Source organism: Gossypium hirsutum, chromosome D09, assembly GCF_007990345.1.
Source record: "Gossypium hirsutum isolate 1008001.06 chromosome D09, Gossypium_hirsutum_v2.1, whole genome shotgun sequence".
Classification (NCBI taxonomy): Eukaryota; Viridiplantae; Streptophyta; class Magnoliopsida; order Malvales; family Malvaceae; genus Gossypium; species Gossypium hirsutum.
In genome coordinates this window covers 5,116,198-5,143,423 of record NC_053445.1, presented here as the reverse complement: position 1 = coordinate 5,143,423, position 27,226 = coordinate 5,116,198, and the positions used below count along the sequence as shown (strand labels likewise).

Sequence of the window (27,226 nt, the reverse complement as noted above, 5' to 3'; positions counted from 1 at the left end):
TGTATAAACTTAATAATTAATATAAATATATGTATATAAAAATAAAGTACAAAATTAATTAAAATTGATTATAACCACATATATCTTCATTTTAAATTAAGTTTATTTATCACTTCTTTCATCCACTTTTAATATAATTAAATTAATATTAACTAATAAAATTTTAAAAATGATTTTATTTAATCTATAGTATCAAGCTTTCTATTTTACAATATGATTTGAAATATTTAAAAGTTTTGAAGGGAGAAACATAAATTATCCTTATTTCTTAATGCTATTGTAAAAATATTTGAAGGAATATAAGGCTCGACTCTCCCTTTTATTTGTCTCTTAACTCTTTATACGTAACCTACTCTTTGAATGGAGACCACTTACGTGTAGCTGGAAAATTGTATCCAACAGTCTTTGCAAATTAATGAATTATTCTCAAATCAAATGCACTTACACTGGAACTTCAAGGAAAGTGTGACCAAATACTTTTCATTTGCTTCTCACTCAAACATCCTTTGTTTCTTTAAATCTTCATTCATTTCCCTCAAACAAAATAACAACGCAAATGGGTTTTCACTTACCGCTTTACTTCATCCTCCTACTGTTCCCTTTATTTCTTTGAATGGAGACCTCTTACGTGTAGCTGGAAAATTGTATCCAACAGTCTTTGCAAATTAATGAATTATTCTCAAATCAAATGCACTTATACTGGAACTTCAAGGAAAGTGTGACCAAATACTTTTCATTTGCTTCTCACTCAAACATCCTTTGTTTCTTTAAATCTTCATTCATTTCCCTCAAACCAAATAACAACCCAAATGGGTTTTCACTTACCGCTTTACTTCATCCTCCTACTCCTCTTCCTGTTGTGCCCAACATTACAAGCATCAGAATCTCAAGAAACTGCCTGTGGTAAAGAAGCATGTGGAAATATTACAATTCCATCCCCTTTTGGAATCCATAGCACCTGCTATACTAAACCTTGGTTTAGAGTGACTTGCAACCCAACCCTCAATGGGGTAAAGCCATTCAAAAACGTAAATGGCATCGATCTGGAGATACTTGATTCCATATATTCAGACGCCATTCTCATCAATAATCCAGTTACTTATATTAACTGTAATAAGGCTAGTGTGAGTGTGGATCTCTCAGGCACTCCATTTTTCTTCTCAAGTGACATGAATTATTTCGGGTCAGTAGGTTTTGGAAATTTGGCTACTATTTTAAGTAACGAAGGTGATTCACTTGGCGGCTGCATTCAACTAAGGTCTGACGATGGTGCTTCTGAATCTGGCTGCGTTACTCTAATTACTGCAAATTTCACTTCCTATACTGTCAACATGACAACCATGTATCCTGACGGCAAAAGATGCGCATCTGCTTTCATCTTTAGCAAGTACTCTTTCGGTAGTGCTTACCCATTACCCACTGGCATCAATAATGGAACTACGCATGTTCCCGCCGTGCTCAACTTGAATTCCACCTATTCCGGTGACGGAGGTCAGTCGCGTTGTCACTTCAATTGCTTGGCTTTTATTCTTCTTCTTTTAATTCAGTTAATATATAGATTTTGCTAATGGTTTAAAATCAGTATTTAGAATCATATAAGTTCTAAAAAAAGTTTTTAGGATCATTCGTTTTGTATATTAATATTTTTGGCTTTCAAAAATTTATACCTAAAAGTTTTGTATTCCAAAAACTTGAATTAATACTTAAATGAGATTAAATTAAATTAAATTATTATTTTTTAGAGGAGTTAAAAATGTAATTTTTACATTTATTCAAGGGTTAAAGTGTTTATGTTAAATTATTAATTCTTTTGAAAGAGGCAGAAAGGTGTAGTTTACTAATTTGTTCACTTAATTAGGGAGATCAAGGACACCGCTGGATTCATATCGGTTATATATATATATATATAAAATTTCGAGTTAATCGAGTTGGCAAGTACTATTTTATTATCTTAACTCAATTCAAAATTTTTTCAAATTGAGTCGAGTGAAATGAAATTTGAGTCTAGTCGAATAGAGTAAATTTTTTTGATTTAAATTAAAAAATTAAACATGTCAAATTAAAATATTGTTACAGTATAACTAATTCTTTATTAAAGCACATAAATTTGAAACCATATATATTTGAAAACTTTTTCAAAGCAAAATAAAAAATACTTTAGTATGATAAACTTGAATCATTAATTAACAAATTTAGGTCCCAAAATTATTATTCTAGAAAATTTTTAATTTTTTAACTTTCTTTATATATTTTAAGAATTTCTTATAATTTTTTTAAAAAATATAAATTTTGGAATTTTTATAAATATTTTAAAATTTAAAAATTATTTTGAATTTTTTAAAATTATTTTGAATTTTTTTAATTTTTTGTTGAGAGAGACCAATTTGCTCATTTTCAAACTTAACAGTGACGTAAAGGATATATACACCAATCTGTTATTCAAATTATTCTAATTGTAAAATTCAACTCGATTTGAACTTGAAACTCGAATTACTTATTTGAGTTGACTCTAATAATTTGAATAACTCAATTCGATAAACTCGAAATTTGAATTTTTTTTGATATTTTCAAATCTAATCGAGCTTTACTCACCCCTAATTGGATGTACATATATTTAGTAGATTTTACGATTGACTCCTTTTTTGCTAAATCCGCAGTATGCGGAAGACCAAGACTAGGACCTATCAACGTCAACACCTACAAGGTATGGCCCTGCGGAAATGTTACTTTTCACTACCCCTTTAGAATGAAGGACCAAGATTATGAAATTGACGATTCGTTTGAAGTAATTTGCAACAAAACCGCCAACGGGGGAGAAGTTCCTTTCTTAAACATAAATGACACGAATCTACAAATATTGAACTTTGATTTTTTGAAAGGCACCATCAAGGTCAACCATCCAATAACTTACTTCAACTGTCGAAACTCGAAAGAACCATCATAATGGGATGAGTCTCAACCTAACTGGCACCCGCTTTTCCTACTCAACTTCTGACAACAGTTTTTATTATTCAGGTTGCGATAATTTGGTTACTATTTTTGGCAATGAAACAGATAAACTTTTGGGCGGATGTTTGCAACCAAGTTGTAGGATTAATAACAAGACTTCTTATGTTGCTAGTTGTCTTGCTTTTTTCCCTCAGGATCTCAGTTCATTCTACATAAACATGACTAATAGGGTTGATTCTAGTGATTATAGGAAGAAAAAATCATGCGGATTTGCTTCCTTGATTTCTGATGACTATGATTTAGAAGATTCTGATATAAGTAGTAGGACGCATGTCCCAACACAACTGCATTGGGGCACACCAATATATGGAGAATGCTATTTGAATGATAGTTCGGATACTTCTTGTACATCCGATGGTGAATATTGCTGGTCGAGGTTGAGCTCTAATCATCTATGTGTGTGTGATAGGGATACTCGCATTTACTCGACGTTATGCGAAGGTATGATTTAATGTTTTTTAAGGAAATTTTTTTCTTATATCTATATTATCTTTTTTACTTAACAAATTAAATTACATTATTTTAATGGTATTCACATCTTTTTAAATTTTTATATAAAATCGATAATAAATTTAAGATTGTGAGATTTTAACCTTCAACGAAAAATTTTAAGATTTAAGATTTATCATTTCAACAAGTAATTCATTTAATTCTTATATAAGCTTTTAATAAATATGTCTATTACATAATTTTTTCCAATCCCATTATGGGTGTACCTTAAATTAATATTATTTTTTAAAAGGTTGTTTGAATTGGTGTCACCCATCAACTCAGTCTCAACTCAGTTGAAAAATTATGAAAATCTATTACTTTTATAAAAGAACAAATATTATTATGAGAGTATTTTTATCCGTTTATATTTTATGTAAAATCTAGAAAAATGAGTATAATAAAATTTGAAGAAAAACACCTTAGTAGCTATTACATAACTTTACTATTTCAATAACTCTTTTTTTATATATATCATTATTTTTTAAAATAAATTGTTACATAAGTTTTTTTTTTCACTCACATCATTAGTATATCATAATTTAGTTATTATTGGTTGAGGTATATCATGGCTAAAATATACTAATTAGTTGAAGATTCAAGATACAAAATCATATTTAATAAAGTATGTAAAATTTCGATATATATATATAAATAAGTGTATAAAAAAATATGGGGAGTAATCCACTTACACCGGTATAAAATGAAAGTTGTTTTACATCCTTTTGTATCCCCCTATACGATTAATATTTTAATAATCCAACTGTTGAATTTATGCACTACACCAAAACAGGTTTTTAGCGGCATTTTTTTAGGCCTTTAGCGGCGCTTTTTAACGCCACTAAAGATCTTTGCGGCGCTTAAAGGCCGCTAACGAAAACGTCACTAACATTTGCAGCGTTTACAAAAATAAACGCCGCTAAAGATCATGTTCTTTAACGGCGCTTGGAAAAAAACGCCGCTAAAAGTCATGTTCTTTAACAGCGCTTCAAAAAAATGACACTAAAGATCAGGTTCTTTAGCAGCACTTTATTCACAAATGCCGCTAAAAGAAATGTTTCTTTAGCGGCGCTTTTATAAAAAACGCCACTATTTTTGGAATTTTTTTTATATAAAATTTTTTATTTTTTCAGCCCTCCTGTAGTAACAACTCAAAAGCAACCAGATCTAAACCAGCCAAAAGCAATAAATTTATATAATATTTCAAATTAAACGAATAAAATAATATTAATATCAATAAATAAAAGTGAATTCATATTATTTTTGCAAAAATGTTAAAAAGTTAAAATGATAAAAATATTTATGCAATACACTATAACGGTGGAAGTTGCGACTGAAACATATTCATCATAGTCTGAAGCTGCTGCTGGAGTTCATCGTACTTTCTGCTCTGCTCTGCTTCTCTTGCTGCAGCCTCTGCTTCCCTTACTGCAGCCGCTGCTTCCATCGTTGCCGCCTCTAAGTTGTAGCTAGAGTTCTTCATATTTCCTTTGAACCTCAACTGTGGTCGCTTGCATCTGAGCCATCTAGTCTTTTAACCTCTGAACTTCAGCTTGAGCCTGACTCCCCGAAGCCATGTATTGCTGCGAGTTGGATCCAAAATATTGGGTTGGGCTAACAAAAGATCCTTGAAATCGAACCCGACCATACCTTTCAGGACCCAAAACTTCAGTAATAATCCGGTTCTCAATGTCTTCAAGATGAACAGAACTATCACTAGAAGCAATCGCTTCGTACTCCGTCTTTTTATCCTTTAGTTTTTCCTAATAAATAAATCACATAGTTAGGAACGCAATATATATTAAAAAAACAAATGCAACATAACAATAGTCGCATTACAAGCAATGAATTAAACCATTAGAAAATAAACACTATAAATAACTAAACTAAGACAAATCGTATTAAGTAAACGTACCATAATTTCACCAGCTTCAGGATTCATAGCAGATCCATCTTTCTTCCTATGTGTAATTTCAAAAAGTTGAAGGCGTCCAACTTTTTGACCGGACGATAGTTCCTACAATATAGTAGTAAAAATATTATTTAACGGAAAGTTATACATATTTGACAATATTAAAAAATTAAAAATACCTTCGCCTCAGCTACACATGCAAAACTTCTCGACCCGGCTGTGTGAGTGAATTTTTGTTTCTGCCTGCTGCTTTTTCCAACTCGTTCACGATCCTACGTTATGAAATTTTTAGTACTTAAATAGTAAATACTATAAACCAAAATAATTACAATAGTTTGGAATTACATCATACCTCGCATTTCTTCGAATGCCAAAATCTAACCGCATCTTCCTATTGGTACCTCAGCATACCCGGCGGGACATTTTGCAATTTCTCTTTGAGGGTTGTTTTTGTATTATAATAATCTTTCTTTAAAGTACTTTTATGGTCTCTCCATCTTTTTCCTAATGCCTTCTTTACATAAGCATCCGAGACCTCTAAAGCAAACCTCGCTTACAAAAAACACAAGTTAATACTATTTCCCAAGCATTACAGATGACATTAACCTTAAGTTACCTTAATATTATCGAGGGCTTGGTTTTTGTTGCTATCGGGCATTTGATGCCATGACTCGTAGTTGATAGGCAACATATTCACATTTCGTGCTAAAATGCCCATGTATCCTGCTAAAAGTCGAGCTTCTGATCCAACAGGCTGACCAAAACTGGTTCGTCCAACTTTGACACGCTTGACTGGATCTAACTCGTATAACTCTCTAAGTAGCGTACATCCTCGACCTCTGCGCGTCCCACCATTTTCAGCTACAAATGGTATATTATAATATAAGAATTTGAAAAATAAATCAATTATAAGTCAACACGCATGTAAATTAAATGTAAAATTACTTTGAACTTCTATAGGATCCTCATCTGTAATCGGAACATTCGATGATCCAATTACTGTCTGTTGTTCAGTACTATTTGTTTCTGTCGAGTTTGGATCATTTTGAACAATGCTTCCCCTTAGATTTTTTCTTCTAGGAATTTTATCTGCAATACACATAAAATAGTAGAAAACTTAATAAATAATTACAACAATAACAGCACATATAAAATAGTTGAAATATATAATAAGACCAAGAATTAAATTATGATATTACATATAATTAAATAATCGAAAAATCTTACTACATCATTATTCGTAAATATCTTCATCCGTATCCTGACGAACCCATTGAAATTGTGCACTAGTACTAGGGATATTATCGTTTAAGTTTTGTTCTGGAAAGGGTAAAGTTTCTGATCTGTCGTCGATGTTATCTCTACTTCCATAGCCCATATCAAACAAGTCTCTAGGGATGTTACGGAGTAGAACGTACCAACCCTCATCAGTTGGATCTTTTGAGTAAAAAACTTGTTTTACTTGAGATGAGAATACATACGACTCATCTATCGGTTGTTGTCCTGTGTGAATCAATCGGGCGAAGTTCACCATTGTAAAACCAAATTGATCTTGCTTAATTCCACGAGCAGTATTAACATCGGCCCAATCACCTCGAAATAAGACAACTTTGCATTTGCCGTAGTAATCCAACTCAATTATGTCGGTAAGAAGTCTGAAATATTCCACATTTCCCTCGACAAGATTATTGTCCCTAGCACTAGCATAACTTGTAATTGAGGAATTAACAACTATTCCACAATTTTGCGTTCTCCTTAACCTTTCGCGATATTTTGTATGAAATCTGAATCAGTTGATGAGGAACACACTATATCTTTTAACCACTCGATTTGGACCTTGGGAGAGCCATTTAACTTCGTCGTTTACGTTCTTCCCACTCCAAACCTGTTGAATGGAAAGTAAACTGAGTAATTAAAAATGTTATGAGAAAACATTATTATTTGTAAGCGGAAGCTCCAACTGCATACCGTTTGGCTTAACCATTCATGAAAATATTCTATAAACAACTTATTGATATCTCGATGTTGTGTTCTTCGAGAGCGAGAACGAGATCTCAATATTTGTTTGTACTAACTATGTTAAAAAATGTTCACTTTGTTAGAAGATAAACAATTTTTAGTTTGATAAATATTTATCAAATTAGTAGAACTTACTTCCGTAAAGGTTCCATTCATTCATGGTGAAACAGAACATATCGATGTGCTTGTACCCACGATAAATGATCTAATTCTGTAATTTCAACTTTGCCCATTGGTTCTCCAAAACTTTGGAACAAATAAGTATCGACGAAGTTATGGTCCGTGAGTCTAGCATTCCTATTTGGTCTATTCAGCCTTGTTTCAACATCTTCCAAATATCTTGAGCAGAAGGTCATACATTCCTCTGCCAAGTAGCCTTCAGTAATCGATCCTTCTGGATATCGCTTGTTTTGGCAGTAAGACTTTAATTTGGATAGGAACCTAAACACAATATACAATATTATCAAAATTTGTAACTAAAGGCATAGAGGTGAATGAAGGAAAATTTTAAAAATTTTAATTAACACCTTTTTATGGGATACATCCATCGATAGAAAATGGGTCCGCCAAGAATTGCTTCATACGGGAGATGGATTATCAAGTGAACCATAATGGTGAAGAAGGAAGGTGGGAAGAATTTTTCCATGTTGCATAAAGTTAAAGCGGCTTGATCCTGTACCTTCTGAAGTTCTTGAACATCCAAAAATTTGCCACAAATGGCTTTCATTATATTGGATAGTTCAATTATACAAGATGTCACCTTCTTGGACATACAACATCGTAGAACAACTGGCAGTAAATCTTGCATCAAGATGTGATAGTCATGTGATTTTAGCGAATACAATCTTCGATCTTTAACAGTAACACATCGAGATATATTTGATGCATACGCATCTGGAACCTTTATATCCTTCAACACCGTGAAGAACACTTCTTTTTCCGTCTTCGACATTGACAAAATAGAAGGCGGCAAGTGATATTTCCCATTCGGAAGTGGATTGGGATGAAGATCAGGTCGGATTCCCATTTGGACTAAATCAAGTCGACTCTGAAGATTGTCTTTTGATTTTCCGTCGACATTCAAAATTATACCCACAATGTTCTCGCAGACATTTTTCTCAATGTGCATAACATCAAGATTGTGTCGTAAAAGGTGATGCTCCCAATAAGGCAACTCAAAAAAAATACTTCTTTTTTTCCACAAGTCCCCTTCATTAGGATTGTCCTCTTCATCAGAGTCATCCTCAGCTTCATCATTTGATCTTCTATTTCTTTCCGTGTTTGGCGGTTAGTTCATCTTCCCATAAATGAAATTCATATCTTCCAACATGAACAAGATGTCAGAGCCACTGGTCTGCGAAGGAGCTTCTCCGAACTCTTCAGTACCGTCAAATACAGAACTCTGAAATCTAAATCTATGATTTTTCGGTAACCACTGACGATGCCCCATGTAAGAGAACTTCTTCCCATTGTACAACCATTGCGAACATGTTTGTGTAGCACAACAAGGACATGCATAACGACCCTTGGTACTCCAACCGGATAAATTGGCATAAGCGGGAAAGTCATTAATGGTCCACATCAAAGCTGTACGTAAATTAAAGTTCTCCTTTCTCAGCACATCGTATGTCTCGACACCTGCCCATAATTGTTTTAACTCTTCAATAAGTGGCTGTAAATAAATGTCGATATCATTCCCGGGCCCTTTCTCTCCAGGGATAATCATAGATAAGATAAGGGAAGATTGCTTCATGCAAATCCACGGAGGCAGATTGTAAGGAACAAGCACTACTGGCCAAGTACTGTAGGCAGTGCTCATGATCTTGAAAGGATTAAATCCATCAGATGCTAGCCCAAGCCTCACACCCCTAGGATCGCTTGCAAAGCTTGGAAATTTATTGTCAAATGATTTCCAAGCTAAAGAATCTGCCAGATGCTTTAGTAATCCATCATCAGTTCGTCCATCATGGTGCCACGTCTTTGACTCCGCTATCTTTGACGACATGAAAAGCCTTTGAAGCCTTGGTATCAACGAAAAATACCGCAAAATCTTGACTGGCTTCTTCCTTGATTGTGCATCATTTTCATCGCCATTCCCATCTTCTGTGTTTCTACTTATCCAACGGGAGTAGCCGTATACATGACAGCACTGTTGGTTTCTCCGATCGCCCCAATACAACATGCAGTCATTTGGGCAACTATGGATTTTGTTATACCCAAGGCCTAAATCTTTAATCATTTTCTTCATATCTTTGCACGACTGAGGGATTTTTGCAAACGGAAACATTTCTCTCAAAAACTCTAACAACATTGTCAAAGAGTTCCCGGTCCACCCTCCCAAACATTTTAACTGAAAAAGACGAATACAAAAAGACATTTTTGAGGATTTTGATCCCTCATATAGTTCTTCATTCATGTCATTAAGTAGCGCGTAGAACTTTTTCGCTTCTCCATTCGGCTCTTCATGAGGAACACTTTTTCTCGGTTCGGTAAAAGCATTTCCACCGAGATTACAATCATCAGATGCCACAAGTCAGCTAGGAAAACTGGACACCATGATTGTGCATATTAAATGCATCCCGCAACATCCCTTCCATGTCATCCCTTCTATCAGACTGATGGTAAGCAGTATCAGGATAAGTTACATCCATCATTGAAGAGGAAGTACTATGCGGGCATTCTCCATGAAATAACCATTGTTTATAACCCCGAACAAACCCATCAACAATTAGATACTCATATACAACCTCACGGTAATGCCAGTTTATGTTGACACAATTCTTACAGGGGCAAAGAATCATGTTCTCTTGGCTTGCGTATTGAAATGCAAAATTTAGAAACGTCTGTACTCCATTTCGATAGCCGTTGCTTACCCTTGACAAATTCATCCAAGACCGGTCCATTTCTTAATTATTGAAGTCACGTTGACAATAATTTGCACGGGTAAGTTAAAATGCCAGATATAACTATAAATGAGTTATGTAAGTTATGATATGATATATTTTTATGTATTATGTAAGTTATGTACTAAGTTATGTTTTATGTAAGTTATGTAAGTTATGTATTATGTGAGTTATGTAAGTTATGGAAGTTATTTAATTTATGTAAGTTTTGTAAGTTATGTAGGCTATGTATTATCTAAATAATGTAAGTTAGGAAGGTTATGTATTATGTAAGTTATTTAAGTTATGTAAGTTATTTAATTTATGTAAGTTATGTAAGTTATGTAATTTATATATTAGGTTACGGAATTAGAAATTTTATCTTAATATTATATAAGTTATCTTAATATTAATCGAGTTATGTAATTAGAAATTTTATCTTAATATTATATAAGTAATCTTAATATTATATAAGTTATGTAATTAGAAATTTGATCTTAATATTATATAAGTAATCTTAATATTATATAAGTTATGTAATTCGAAATTTTATCTTAATATTGTATAAGTTACCTAAAATGAGAAATTGATGTGTACTTACAAATTAGAAATTAATATTAAACGAGTTATGTAATTAGAAATTTTATCTTAATATTATATAAGTTATCTTAATATTAAACGAGTTATGTAATTAGAAATTTGATCTTAATATTATATAATTAATCTTAATATTATATAAGTTATGTAATTCGAAATTTTATCTTAATATTGTATAAGTTATCTAAAATGAGAAATTGATGTGTACTTACAAATTAGAAATTAATATTAAACGAGTTATGTAATTAGAAATTTTATCTTAATATTATATAAGTTATCTTAATATTAAACGAGTTATGTAATTATCAATTTTATCTTAATATTATATAAGTAATCTTAATATTAATCGAGTTATGTAATTAGAAATTTTATCTTAATATTATATAAATTATGTAATTCGAAATTTTATCTTAATATTATATAAGTTATGTAATATTATATAAGTTATGTAATTAGAAATTTTATCTTAATATTATATAAGTTATCTTAATATTATATAAGTTATGAAGTGTCCTGCTAAAATCTATGTAAGTTGTGAAAGTAGATCTGAAATTACTGTTACTTAAGCTATGTAAGTTATATATTATGTAAGTTACATAAAATACATAAATTATGAAATCTGATCATAAGATTTTGCAAGTTTTGAAATTTGATCTTAATATTATATAAGTTTTGTATTAAGTAAGTTATACCATTTACAAAAGTTTAGAAATTTTAACTTTAATTTATGTATGTTATGTGAATTTTAACTTTAAAACAAATAAAAAATAACTTTGAATTAAATTATGTATGTTATGTAAGTTTTAACTAAATTTCTGTAAGTCATCTAAAATTAAACCTAAAAATAAATTAAAAGTTTGAAATTTTTTTCCATGATTCAAATTAAATAAAAGAAAACAAAACAAACTAAATTTCAGTGATTAAAATAGCAACTAAAGGAAAAAAAAATTTGGAGGAAAACATATAAATATTTGCAAACTATACAGGCTTTTAACCAAATGTTTATATTATTTAGACATAAATAACCGTCATTTTCAAAATAATTTACTTGCGATATGGAATAATATGTATACAACAATTAAGCATATTTGATATCAATGAAACTTAAATGTGAAAAGAAAGTGGATTAATTTGTTATTTAATGTAACATATAGTTAAGAAATTTCGAATAATTTTAAAATAAAAAAATTTAATCCAATTCCCAGTACAATTTATTAAATTGCTTCTATTTTGCTCAACATATATAGCAATCGTTGATGGATGATAACAGAAAACATAAGTCAGAAAAGTACATGGCAATTGTAAAATAAGTAAAATGAAACATAAGCTAAAGGAAAACAACCAAAACCAATTACATATATACAAAACCAGAGCCCCAAAAGAAACATTTTTCAAAAATCATCATGATAAAACTATTACTGATTTAAGTTATGAACTAAAACATACCTTAATATTTCACTCAACTTTGTCTACTTCACTCTCACCAGCAAAGAGAGACTGCAGTCAGAAACATTTATTTTGTTAAGTAATTTGGGAAAATGCATATAAATAAGGGAAAAACTGTCAAATTTTAACATGTACCTGCCCAAACAATTGTTCGGCCAAAACACAGGCAGCAAATGTTCATCCAATAAGGGCAAAGAGTCCTAAGATGAAGATAGGGAGGAATAGTTGAAGCACCAAAAGAAGAGGATGAGTAAAGAGAAAGAGACTCATTGTTAAGGAGTAGAAACAGAACATGTTGAACGGTAGGACAAAGGAAATAGAGGTAGCGGAAAATATATGGTAAAATGGTCAAAGAAATCATGGAATTAATGTTTTTTTAAAACTCATGTAGTGAGTAGTGATGGTCACAAATAGGAGGATTGTGGTAAACTTTTCCTGCATACTTAAAAGTTATTTAATTTCCCTTGTTTTCCACAATATCTTAGCTAAAGATGACTGAAAAAACTCAAGAGCCTGACCGATAGGAAAACAAAATATATTTTATATGGTTGACTAATTCACATTCAAAGTTAAAATTCCCTTCGTCAAGTCCCTCGGGGCATCCTTTTGCTGAATGCTAACCAATGTTGACTATTCTAGATATATACCACATCGACATATAAGAATGTTAAATTAGATTAACTGCAGACGACAGATAAATAAAGCAGATTTTGAGAAATTAATTAGAGATTGAATTCACGTTAGAGATTAGCTTTTTGGCCTCTTGAATTGCAAATTGGGTTTAGTTTATTCCTTCAAATAAGGTAACATTTGCAGATAACATGTGCCAATGTTCTGCATGTATTTTGTGTACAATATTCTGGTTGAAATTAAAAATGATTTTCAGATTCTGAATATCTAATACATTTACAGATCATGCCCCAGCTTTTGGGTTTAATTCCATTTTGAAGATTTTTAAAAATGAAAATGAACAAAGGAAAACAAGATGAACATGAGGTGTGGTTCACCCTGTCAAATAATAAATAAATAAAATTACAAAGAAATACATGAGTCAAGCATGACTTATAATAATGTCTTCTACATTAATCAAACATTATAAGTTTGAACAGGGAATTGAAAACTTTGACTTCAAATATATTATATGCTTTTTCTTTAATTCATATCAAACTCATCATTGCTTTTTTACCTTTTCGATTAAAGTCTCAAAAACATTTGGGTATCTCAAAATATTTATCAATTTAAAACAGTGTTGTGGTTCAGGTTCATTATTTTAAAGATTTCGAAATTTCTAATTTTGATTAAAATGTAACTTGAATTGTTTTTTTTGGTTAAATGTCGATATATAAAACTGATTTTTTATTTAAAGTTCTCAACCTATAACGTTTTCTGAAAATGAAAAAAAAAAAAACCAAATGTTCGGAAGCCCCAAATTCACGACATTATCGAAACAACCGAAATGGATTTTTTTGTTCAAAATCGGTATTCCAGATAACATTCACGCATGAAGAAGAAAAAGGAAGTTGCTGAACTTACCGATGGTTGCGGTACCGGAGACGCACGGAGGCTGTGATGCAGTAAAGCAAATGGCGCCGTACAGGACTACGTTGGGTTTGGGGAACTGTTAGGGATTAGGGGAAATTTTAGTGATTTGGGGGAGATGAGAGTTTGGGGGGGGGAATCGGGGTTTGGTTTTGTTTCGGTCAAAAGGATGGAAAAAAAACGACGCCGTTTTCGTCAAAATATTTAACCCATTTGCGGCGTTTATATAAAAACGCCACTAACATATCGCTAAACGCAGTCGTTTCCCCATCAAGTAACCAAAACCTCTTGGCGTTTTAGAAAAAACGCCACGAATAATATATACAAAACGACATCGTTTGTACGAAAATTAAAACCAAGTTGCGGCGTTTTAAGCAAGCGCCACTAATAACAATGGAAAACTACGCAGTTTCCTTAAGTTATAATGCATCTTTGCAGCGTTTATGAGAAGCGCCACTAAAAGCAACTATGTAAACGGCGCCGTTTCTTGTAATACCATTTGGATATTTGCGGCGTTTATACACAAGTGCCACTAAATATAAGGTCAAACGCAGTCGTTTAACTCAAACTCCTGTAAATTTTAAAATATATTTGTGGCATCTTGGGTGTAGCACCACTAATAACAATGGAAAATGACGAAGTTTCCTTAAGTTATAATGCATATTTGCAGCGTTTATTAGAAGCGCCACTAAAAGCAACTATGTAAACGGCGCCGTTTCTCGTAACACCATTTGGATTTTTCGGCGTTTATACTCAAGCGCCACTAAATATAAGGTCAAACGCAGTCGTTTAACTCAAACTCCTGTAAATTTTAAAATATATTCGCGGCGTCTTGGGTGTAGCGCCACTAATAACAATGGAAAACGATGCAGTTTCCTTAACAAAGAAAACATACTTGCGGCATTTTATGTAAAACGCCACTAAATGTAATAAGCAAACGGCACCGTTTCGTTCAGTATTTTGTGGCGTTTTCATAAAAAACGCCGGTATTATTTCATCTATTGCTGCGTTTTCTATTTAGCGCCGCTAATTCTAATGCAAATCCACTAGAAACGGCGTCGTTTTCATGAATACAATTTAACATTAAAGTTCATGAATTCAATTTAACATGAAACCATCCTTAATGTACGCTTCTCGGATTTAATCCTTTTTCATATATATATTTATTAAATTGATAATTTAAATTTAATTTAATTCGAATTATATTATAAAATATCCACATTTAAACCCTAAAACTCATAACCCGTTACCCGTTAGCCGTAACACTGTACCCGTAACCCAGAAACTACAAACAACCATAAACCAAACCCCAATATCAAATATTATACCATAAATTATCCTTAAACCCCAAACCCCTAAACCCCTAACCCCGAACACTAAACCCCAAACTCAAACCCTAATCCCTAATCCCAAACCCCAAACCCTTAAGTTCAAAAACTAAACCCCAAATTCAAAAACCAAAAATCCCAAATCGTAATATTACTGTAGTACAAAACAAATATTTTAGATTCTTATAATATCAAATGGTATGAATGTCAATAATTAAATATAACATATATTATATATCTCTTAAGCCATAATTTCAACTATACTCATAATTTCAGTTTATTAAATTTATTATTATCTCTTTTACAATTACATAAGAATATATTTAAAATATAAATTAAAAAAATTAATCTAGACCCTAAACCCTAACCCGACCCCTAAACCCTTAAACCTTAAGTCTTAAACCCTAACGTCTAACCCCTAAACCCCTAACCCCTAAGCATCTCACTTGCATATCACTATCCAGAGAAAAAGATGTTTCAACCTATTCTACTGGGGCATGGACTACAAATTTATTAGAGTTTGGTGCCCCCTCCACATCATTTTAGGAAGCTATATATATAGCCATGTCCCATGCATATTATCATATTAATATTATTTGTTTTCATTTAAATGTAAATTTGACCAATATATAATAAATACAACGAAATATTCAATATCTTATAACAAAAAAATATATCAAAGAAAGAGATAATTGGAATGGTTTTTTATTACAATTAGCGGCACTTCCTCAAAAACGCCGCTAAAGGCCGGAGCATTAGCGGCGCTTTTATAAAAACGCTGCTAAAGGCCCAAAAACAAAGAAAACGGCGTCGTTGGCTTTAGGTTTTTTGCGGCGCTTTTCAGAAAACGTAGCTAAAGGCAAAGAGCATTAGCGACGATTTTCAAAAAATGCCGCTACACGCGCAGAAACTCAGAAAACGGCGTCGTTGGCCTTAGCTTTTTTGCGACGCTTTTCAGAAAATGCTGCTAAAGTCAAGAGCATTAGCAACGATTTTCAGAAAACGCCGCTACACTCCCAGAAACTCAGAAAACGGCGTCGTTGGCTTCAGCTTTTTTGCGGTGCTTTTTGTTAGAGTATGCCCAAAGATCAATCATGAGATGGTTGTAATAACATACTTGATTTATCATGTTTATTAATATAAGGTGTTACCATTATTATTTCAGTTTCTTTTCTGTGTATATATATAAACTGTTTTATAATAATGTCCTGAGAATAGTATGATTATTCTTAAAAGTTCCTTAGTCAAGTATTATTGTTGGATAGGACAACGATAATGCATTAAGACTAACGTGTAGTTGATTGATGATAAAGAGTTGTCATTGATACGGAATGTCAGAATCATTACATGAATATGTGTGTTAGAGAACAACATATTGGACTGACCCGTTATGAGTATGTTTCTTGGATTATTATGTAATTGTCACGACATTACTCATAATGATTAATATTTATATGATCCTCAGACTTGAGATCATCATAATCCCAACATCGTAAGTTGTATATTTTGATACAGTCAAACGTGCACCGTAACTGGTTGTTCTATAAAGACTGATGTTGGATATACCACAATCTATGTAGAGGGATATGGTTGGTCGATATAGGATAAGTCCCTCCTACATAATGGGAGTAATATCTTAGGCCACTTGATTAAGTGAGACTAGAAATGCATGGCCGTGCTCAAATAAGTTGATATTAGATGTCATACTTATTTGTATATCGTAGTCTGCTTAAGATATCAAGGAACATGGAATGGACAATGCAAGTGTGACTATTCCATGACTTGTGTCCAATCCAGAGATAAAGGACTTAAGGATTATTGCATAAAAGGTTAATCATAAAAAGGTTATGTCGAATCATGATCTCTTGTGACTTAGGTAGCAATGATGCATTGCTAGATGCCACTCATTGTTCGTCGCATTAGAATCGTTCTAGTGTTACTGCTAACGTTACAAGAACCTACAGGGTCACACCCTATAGTTGAAATGAACGGAATAAACCATAGTTGGTATTGTTTTTGGGGTCACTTGAATTAAATTAATTATAGAATTAATTTAATTCGGTAATCAAATTTCCAGCACATTATGTACATGGTTGTTGTACGTATAGTGAGGACATGAATTTGGTTAGCATAAGAATTCAAATAAATATATGGTTTACCGAACTTATATTATAATTAATGTAATTATGATTTTCGGTTTAAAATATTATTATATTTATTTAATTCTTAAAAACCCTAAAACAAAAGGATATATATATAATCCCGTTTTTCTTTGTTTGAGTCTAGCAGCTGTCAAAGAAAAATAACTCTCAAAATTGTTTTGGGGATTCCTTCCATTCGTAGTCAACTAGGTGGATTACGTAGAGGCCGGGATCACGATAGATTGCGGTTTGGTTCGACAGCAGATCAAACTACTCGTTGTTAGGTGTTGCTGTCTACTCTGAATAAACATTAGGTAATTTCGCAACCTCTTTCACTCCGATTCGTTCCTCACACATGGATCCCTGGTTAGGATCGCCGGATCATTATTTTTCGCTGCGCCATAGAGGTGCCGACGATCCAACACTTTGATGATGCGCTGCTAATACTAAGCTTTAGCGGCGTTTTTGCGTAAGCGCCACTAATTCTAATATACCTTAAGATCGTACGCTGCGTTTTGGTAAGATATTTTGTGGCGCTTTATATAATGCGCCGCTAATGCTAGATCTTTAGCGGCATTTTATTCTGAGCGCCGCTAATGCTAGATCTTTAGCGGCGTTTGTCGTCCAAACGCCACAAAAGATGCCACTAAAAGCCTGTTTTGGTGTAGTGATGGTTATATTTGTACTTGTCATGCATGTAAATTTTTAAACCAATTTGATATTTCTATCATATTGATCTACAATACTCAATATATTAATATATATTCAACGGTTGAATATTTTTTACATTAAACAAAAAGTTAGAAAATTTTAATTTATATCAAATTTGACATGAATGATTTATATGAATAAAATATTAAATTCAAACGGTTGGATTGTCAAAATATTAACTGTACAAAGAGATATGAAAGGGAGTAAAACAACTTTAATTTTATACTGATGTATTTAATTTTACACCAATTAAAGTGAATCTCTAAAAAAATATGTACATTTGCATATAATTATGCATATTTTTATTGGTAAAAAATTCTTAAACATATATAGTGCCAGAAATGTATACACTGCATTGATTACTTAATATCTATTGCATTATATGGATGAAGCATCTAAGAGTCTCTCTATTATAGGAATTTGACCAAATTAGTCCCTCTACTATTAAATGAATTAATCTAATCCTTATACTATTAAAAAGAATTAAAGAAGACTAAATTAAAATATAATTAACATATATTTTTTAATAGAGTTAATTATTTTTGAAGTTTTTATGGTTTTGTAAATGAAATATTTTGTTTAAAATAGAATAGATTTTGAATAAAAATTCAAGACATTTTTTATACAGTAAAAGTTAACTCTTTTATAATTTAAACTTATTTGATTATTTTTAATAATATAAGTACTAAATTGATCCATTTAATAATAGAATGTCTAATTTGATCCGATCTATATAGCATAAAGACCTCTCAAATACTTTAACAACCGAATAATACGATTATAACCCTTTCATCAGAAAGGGTCAAGAGTGACATTCTTGGAAATTTCTTCTCAAGTTGTAAAGAACAATCACCTTTGCTATCACTCGCTAAGGATAATGCCCATTATTTTGCGCAAGGGGCTAACACTCTTTTGCTAATTCCTCCCTTCTAGCTTTATCGACAACTTAAGAACTAAATAAATCTACCTATATACCTCTTGATTGATTATAACACAAAGTACAAAATTAATAAAAGTTGACTTTAATCACAAATATTTTCATCTATTGTATAGTTTGAGTTAAATTTTGTTTGAGCTAAAAGTAATATTTGAGTAAAATTCTTTCAGGGGTGAATCTAGGGAGCTACTAGGGACCCCGGGCCCTCTTAAAATAGAAAATTTTTCATTTTGGCCCTTTAATATTTTAAATTAGTAAAGGTAAAATTACACTTTGTCCCCCTAAAATTGATAAAATTTTGATTTAATTTTTTAAAAATTATATTTTTACTATTGTAAAAATTACAATTTAATTTCGGTCCCCCCCAAAAATTTTTCGTGTTTTCTAAAAACTTCTGTGTTTCAAAAATTTTCGTATTTTATAAATTTTCGTGTTTCTAAAATTTTCGTATTTCAAAAATTTTCTTGTTTTCAAATTTTTCGTATTTCAAAAATCCTTGTGTTTTCAAAAATTTTGGTGTTTTGAAAATTTTCGTTTTTTCAAAAAAAAAATCTCGTGTTTCATAAATTTTCGTTTTTTTTAAAAATTTGTGTTTCCAAAATTCTCGTGTTTTAAAAAAAATTTCTCGTGTTTTAATCGGATCACGATTAAATATTAAATTGAACTCGTATTTTTGAAAGTGAAGACAACGCGCATTTAACGAGATACCAATTTTGGGCGTCGCGAGGGTGCTAATACCTTCCTCGCACGTAACCGACTCCCGAACTCTAATTTTCTCTGGATTTTCACGTAGACAAAAAATTACCTCTTTTTAAGAAAAATTTAAAAAATAAATTTTTCTTAAAAAAAAGAGAATTTATTAGGTGTCCGATCACACCTAGAAAAAAGATAGGTGGCGACTCCCCTTTTTCAAATAAAATCGAGATTCGGTTTTCAAGTTTTCAATAACTACTTCGACTAGCGTCCAACGCCAAAAATTTTTAGGTCGCTACAAGACAAATTAATAACGTTTTCACTCTTCGCAGATTTTAATGAAGTTATATCTATGCTTATATAATATATTATTGAATTTTGTCAGAAAAATTACATAAAAACCAATTCTTAATAATGTAATAAATATTAATATACAATTAAATGGTAAAAAGAACTCAGTAAAAAATCAAAATTCTTGATTAATTTGAATATTATATGTTGTTTACATGATTTACCGAAGTCATGAGAAGTTGGCATATGAAATACCATGTGAAAACATGTTGATGTGACATGTCAAATTATTAAAAATATTTTTTAAAAATGTAAAAGTTACCCAAATTTATAAAAAAAATATAAAAAATAAAATACTAATGATTATTAAAAAATAGAAAAAATTATAAAATATAACTTCACTTGAGAGTTTATTGAGATTTTCACTTAAATGTCAAAAATACCCACATATATCGGTAACATAAATAATTCTTAGACTTATGATACTAACTATGTTGAATGGCTATAAATAAAAATGCGAAACCTCTAATCATAGGAACAGCGTCAAAAGTGACATTCCTCGGAATTTTTTTTCAAGTTGTTGTAAAGAACAATCACCTTTGCTATCACTCATTAAGGATAATGCTCACTCTTTGTTATCTAGCTTTATAGACAACTAGGATTGTATAAACTTAATTGAAATTGATTATTCATTTTAAATTAAGTTTTTTTTTAATCACTTCTTTCATCCACTTGTTAATATAATTAAATTAATATTAACTAATAAAATTTTAAAAATAATTTTATTTAATCTATAATATCAAGCTTTCTATTTTACAATATGATTTGAAATATTTAAAAGTTTTGGAGGGAGGAACATAAATTATCCTTATTTCTTAATGCTATTGTAAAAATATTTGAAGGAATATAAGGCTCGACTCTCCCTTTTATTTGTCTCTTAACTCTTTATACGTAACCTACTCTTTCACTGGAGACCTCTTACGTGCAGCTGGAAAATTGTATCCAACAATCTTTACAAATTAATGAATTATTCTCAAATCAAATGCACTTATACTGGAACTTCAAGGAAAGTGTGACCAAATACTTTTCATTTGCTTCTCACTCAAACATCCTTTCTTTCTTTAAATCTTCATTCATTTCCCTCAAACCAAATAACAACGCAAATGGGTTTTCTTTACTTCATCCTCCTACTCCTCTTCCTCTTGTGCCCAATATTACAAGCAGCAGAATCTCAAGAACCTACCTGTGGTAAAGAAGTATCAGATTTTGAAATATCACATTTAAATGCATTGTAACATGTGGAGTACATTATTTTTTTAGGAAATGTGCAGTATATTATTAAATCTGTGATGTTCGGAGTTTTATTTGTTTATTCATTTATAAAGTGTAATTTATATAATATATCTACAATTTGATACAAGTGTTGGAAATTATTAAATTTTATATATTTTTTGAACCTTTACTTTCAAATTTTATTTTAAAAGTAATTTTAATACACTTGCCAAGAAATGATTGTAGGGATACAAAATGAGACAGCACATTGACGGAAGAAAATTTTGCTTCGTAACACATTTGTCCAATAGTTGGTCCTATTTCTTGATTGGGGCAGGAAAGGAATATAATTTAGCCGTAAAATATTAGATATGGAAGTTATTAAATCGAATTTGATTTTCTCTAAATTTAATGTGAGTATTTTTATTTTGTCTTACCTCTTTCATGATCGAATAAGAATGGATAAGAGGCTCGTTGGATTGACGTGGTGGGGTAGAAATGAATATATTTATAGAAGTGAACCCTATATAAATTTGAAACAAGTAGTATATATAAAAGCACGAATTTAAATTTTTTTTAAATAAATAAAGATATTTTTTATCATATTACTAAATTTAGATGTAAAAAATTATAATTTATTTTGACATGTAGTAGTGATGGTAATTTTAAAAAGAAAAAGAGTAGTGGTGCTAGTTTAACAAATATAATTTACAATCTCGTGGTGCTACTTAACCCTGCTTTTGTTTCTTTAAAACCCGACTTCTACAGTAACCCTATCTAAATCTTCATTCATTTCCCTCAAACAAAATAACAACGCAAATGGGTTTTCACTTACCGCTTTACCTCATCCTCCTACTCCTCTTCATGTTGTGCCCAATATTACAAGCAGCAGAATCTCAAGAACCTGCCTGTGGTAAAGAAGCATGTGGAAATATTACAATTCCATCCCCTTTTGGAATCCATAGCACCTGCTGTACGGAACCTTGGTTTAGAGTGACTTGCAACCCAACCCTCAATGGGGTAAAGCCATTCATAAACGTAAATGGCATCGATCTGGAGGTACTTGGAAAAGCCTTATATTCAAACGCCATTCTCATCAACAATCCGGTTACTTACATTAATTGTGACAGTATAAACAAGGTTAGTGGGAGGGTCAATCTCTTAGGCACTCCATTTTTCTTCTCAAGTAAGAGGAATTATTTCGGGTCAGTAGGTTGCGGAAATTCGGCTACTATTTTAAGTAACGAAGCTGTTTCACTTGGCGGCTGCATTCAGCCAAGGTGTGACGATGATGCTTCTGAATCTGGCTGCTTTACTCAAATTACTGCAAATCTCACTTCCTATACCGTCAACATGACAGCCATGTATCCTGACAGCAAAAGATGCGCATCTGCTTTCATCTTTAGCAAGTACTCTTTCCGTAGTGCTTACCCATTACCCACTGGCATCAATAATGGAACTACGCAAGTTCCCGCCGTGCTCAACTGGAATTCCACCTATTGCGATGACGGAGGTCAGTCACGCGCTGTCACTTCAATTGCTTGGCTTTTATTCTTCTTCTCTTAATTCAGTTAATATATAGATTTTGCTAATTGTTTAAAATCAGTCTTTAGAATCATATAAGTTCTAAAAAAAAGTTTTTAGGATCATTCATTTTGTATATTAATATTTTTGGCTTTCAAAAATTTATAACTAAAAGTTTTGTATTCCAAAAACTTGAATTAATGCTTAAATGAGATTAAATTAAATTAAATTATTATTTTTTAGAGGAGTTAAAAATGTGATTTTTACATTTATTCAAGGGTTAGAGGACTTAAATGGAATTAAATTATTAATTCTTTTGAAAGAGGCAGAAAGGTGCAGTTTACTAATTTGTTCACTTAATTAGGGAGATCAAGGACACCGCTGGATTCATATTGGTTATATATATATTTGAGTTAATCGAGTTGACAAGTCATATTTTATTATCTTTACTTAATTCAAAAATTTTTCGAATTAAGTCGAGTGAAATGAAATTTGAGTCTAGCCGAATCGAGTGAAATTTTTTGATTTAAATTAAAAATTAAACATGTCAAATTAAAATATTGTTACAGTATAACTAAGTCCTTATTAAAGCACATAAATTTGAAACCATATATATTTGAAAATTTTTTCAAAGCAAAATAAAAAATACTTTAGTATGATAAACTTGAATCATTAATTAACTTATTTAGGTCCCAAAATTATTATTCTAGAAAATTTTTACTTTTTTAACTTTCTTTATATATTTTTAGAATTTCTTATAATTTTTTAAAATATATAAATTTTGGAATTTTTATAAATATTTTGAAATTTAAAAATTATTTTGAATTTTTTTAAAATTTTTGTTGAGAGAGGCCAATTTGCTCATTTTCAAACTTAATAGTGGCGTAAAGGATATATACACCAATTTGTTATTCGAATTATTCTAATTGTAAAATTCAACTCGATTTGAACTTGAAACTCAAATTACTTATTTGAATTGACTCTAATAATTTGAATAACTCAATTTGATTAACTCGAAATTTGAATTTTTTTTATATTTTCAAATCTAATCGAGCTTTACTCACCTGTACATATATTTAGTGGATTTTACGATTTACTCCTTTTTTTGCTAAATCCTCAGTATGTGGAAGACCAGGACTAGGACCTATCAACGTCAACACCGACAAGGTATGGTACTGCGGAAATGTTACTTTTCACTACCCCTTTAGAATGAAGGACCAAGATTATGAAACTGACGATTGGTTTGAAGTAATTTGCAACAAAACCGCCAACGGGGGAAAAGTTCCTTTCTTAAACATAAATGACATGATTCTACAAATACTGGACTTTGATTTTTTGGACGGCACCATCAAGGTCAACCATCCAATAACTTACTTCAACTGTCGAAAGAACCATTACAATGGGATGAGTCTCAACCTAACTGGCACCCGCTTTTCCTACTCAACTTCTGACAACAGTTTTTGTTCTTCAGGTTGCGGTAATTTGATTACTATTTTTGGCAATGAACCAGATAAACTTTTGGGCGGATGTTTGCAACCAAGTTGTAGGATTAATAACAAGATTTCCCATGTTGCTAGTTGTCTTGCTTTTTTCCCTCAGGGTCTCAGTTCATTCTACATAAACATGAGTAATAGGGTTGATTCTAGTGATTATAGGAAGAAAAAATCATGCGGATTTGCTTCCTTGATTTCTGATGACTATGATTTAGAAGATTCTGATATAAGTAGTAGGACGCATGTCCCAACACAGCTGCAATGGGGCACACCATTAATTGGAGAATGCTATTTGAATGATAGTTCGAACATTTCTTGTACATCCGATGGTGAATATTGCTGGTCGAGGTTGAGCTCTACTCATCTATGTGCGTGTGATAGGGATATTCGCATTTATTCGACGTTATGCAAAGGTATGAATTAATTTTTTTTAAGGAAATTTTTTTATATCTATATTATATTTTTTTTATTTAACAAATTAAATTTCATTATATTAAGGGTATTCACATCTTTTTAAATTTTTATATAAAATTGATAATAAATTTAAGATTGTGAGATTTTCAAAAATTTTAAGCTTTAACATTTATCATTTCAACAACTGATTCATTTAATTCTTATATAAGCTTTTAATAAATATGTCTATTACATAACTTTTTCCAATCCCATTATGGGTGTACCTTAAATTAATATTATTTTTTAAAGGGCTATTTGAGTTGGTGTCACCCATTAACTCAGTATGGACTCAGTTGAAAAATTATGAAAATCTATTACTTTTATAAAAGAACAAATATTATTATGAGAGTATTTTTATCATTTTATATTTTATCTAAAATCTAAAAAAATGAGTATACTAAAATTTGAACAAAGACACCTTAGTAGCTATTAGTTAACTTTACCATTTCAATCGACTCTTTTTTATATATCAATAATTTTTAAAAATAAATTGTTACATAAGTTTTTTTTTCAATTACATCGTTTGTATATCATAATTTAGTTATTATTGGTTGAGGTATATCATGACTAAAATATATTAATTAGTTCAAGATTCAAGATACAAAATCAAATTTAATGAAGTATGTAAAATTTCGATATATATATATATATAAGTGTATAAAAAAATATGGGGAGTAATCCACTTACACCGGTATAAAATGAAAGTTGTTTTACATCCTTTTGTATCCCCCTATACGATTAATATTTTAATAATCCAACTGTTGAATTTATGGTTATATTTGTACTTGTCATGCATAAAAATTTTTAAACCGATTTGATATTTCTATCGTATTGATCTACAATACTCAATATATTAAGATATATTCAACAGTTGAATATTTTTTATATTAAACAAAAAGTTAGAAATTTTTAATTTATATCAAATTTTACATGAATGGTTTATATGAATAAAATATTAAATTCAACGGTTGAATTGTCAAAATATTAACCGTACAAAGAGATACGAAAGCGAGTAAAACAACTTTAATTTTATACTGATATATTTAATTTTACACCAATTGAAGTGAATCTCTAAAAAAAAATGTACTTTTGCATATAATTATGCATATTTTTATTGGCAAAAAATTCTTAAACATCTATAGTGCCAGAAATGTATACACTGCATGCATTAATTACTTAATATCTATTGCATTATATGGATGAAGCATCTAAGAGTCTCTCTATTATAGGAATTTGACCAAATTAGTCCCTCTACTGTTAAATGAATTAATCTAATCCTTATACTATTAAAAAGAATCAAAGAAGACCAAATTAAAATATAATTAACATATTTTTTTTAGTAGAGTTAATTATTTTTAAAGTTTTTATGATTCGGTAAATGAAATATTTTGTTTAAAGTAGAATAGATTTTGAAAAAAAAATCAAGACATTTTTTATACAGTAAAGGTTAACTCTTTTATAATTTAAACTTATTTAATTATTTTTAATAATATAAGTACTAAATTGATCCGTTTAATAATAGAATGTCTAATTTGATCCGATCTATATAGCATAAAGACCTCTCAAATACTTTAACCGAATAATATGATTATAACCTTTTTTCTTTTTTATTCAATTCTTAAATGACAGATGGGAATTGTGGGGATTATCAGTATTGTAGCATGCTTTGTTTGAATACCCCTACCAACTATTGCTCGTCGGAGTCTTGCCCTCCTAATCATTATGAATATAATAGTACGGGATTTCGTTGTGAGCGCAAAAAACAAACTCAAAATACTCATGACTTGACAAGTATTATTATAGGTACGTGCTGATTTACACTTTGTTTTTAAAGTGGAATCATTATGGTTATTGGATTATGTCAATTCAAGGTGTGTTATATTTACTTTTGAATGCGTGAGGCAGTAACAATTATTTATCATTAAATTTGTAAGAGTTGAATATCGATACAATGGATGGTGCGATAAGGTTCTCTCATTGTTGATTTTAATTTTCAGATTTACCTTTTATCTATGTTTCTTATATCTATATAGGTTGCAGCACTAGTATTGGGACACTATTTCTACTACTCGCAACATGGAGTGTGTACAAAGTCCTCAAAAGAAAACAAAAAATCATGCTGAAGCAGAAATACTTCAAAAGGAATGGAGGTTTGTTACTGCAACAACATTTGTCTAGCAATGAAGGTAATGTTGAAAAATTAAGTTATTTACTTCAAAAGAGATGGAAAAGGCGACGGATCATTATAATGAAAACCGAATCCTTGGTCAAGGAGGTCAAGGGACTGTTTATAAAGGAATGCTAATAGATGGAAGCATTGTGGCTATTAAGAAATCCAAAATGGTGGAAGGAAAGAAATTTGATGAAAAGAAGGTTGAACAGTTCATTAACGAGGTGATAATTTTATCTCAAATTAATCACAGGAACGTGGTTAAGCTTTTAGGGTGTTGTTTAGAGGCTGAAGTTCCTCTATTGGTGTATGAGTTCATC

General features: G+C 30.9%; 1 protein-coding gene across 2 annotated transcripts; it reads left to right on the top strand.

Annotated features, from left to right (window-relative positions):
- The first annotated feature begins 428 nt into the window (after window positions 1-428).
- On the top strand, window positions 429-27,226 carry LOC107892805 (wall-associated receptor kinase-like 17). Of its 2 annotated transcripts, XR_005918391.1 has the most exons (3): window positions 429-1,491; window positions 2,658-3,450; window positions 26,770-27,226. XR_005918391.1 is itself a non-coding variant. In XM_016817854.2 (2 exons), the coding sequence occupies exons 1-2, from the start codon at window positions 810-812 to the stop codon at window positions 2,942-2,944; spliced, it is 969 nt and encodes a 322-aa protein (XP_016673343.1). In that variant the 5' UTR covers window positions 429-809; the 3' UTR covers window positions 2,945-4,400. The 2 variants fall into 2 exon arrangements, 1 of the variants encoding a protein (XP_016673343.1); XM_016817854.2 differs by lacking the exon at window positions 26,770-27,226 and having other exon boundaries at window positions 2,658-4,400.

Bases quoted from the DNA above. Each gene is read 5' to 3' on its own strand.
- LOC107892805 (XM_016817854.2), top strand. From the start codon at position 810: ATGGGTTTTCACTTACCGCTTTACTTCATCCTCCTACTCCTCTTCCTG. The intron at 1,492-2,657 runs GTCAGTCGCGTT...CTAAATCCGCAG, and splicing joins CACCTATTCCGGTGACGGAG to TATGCGGAAGACCAAGACTA.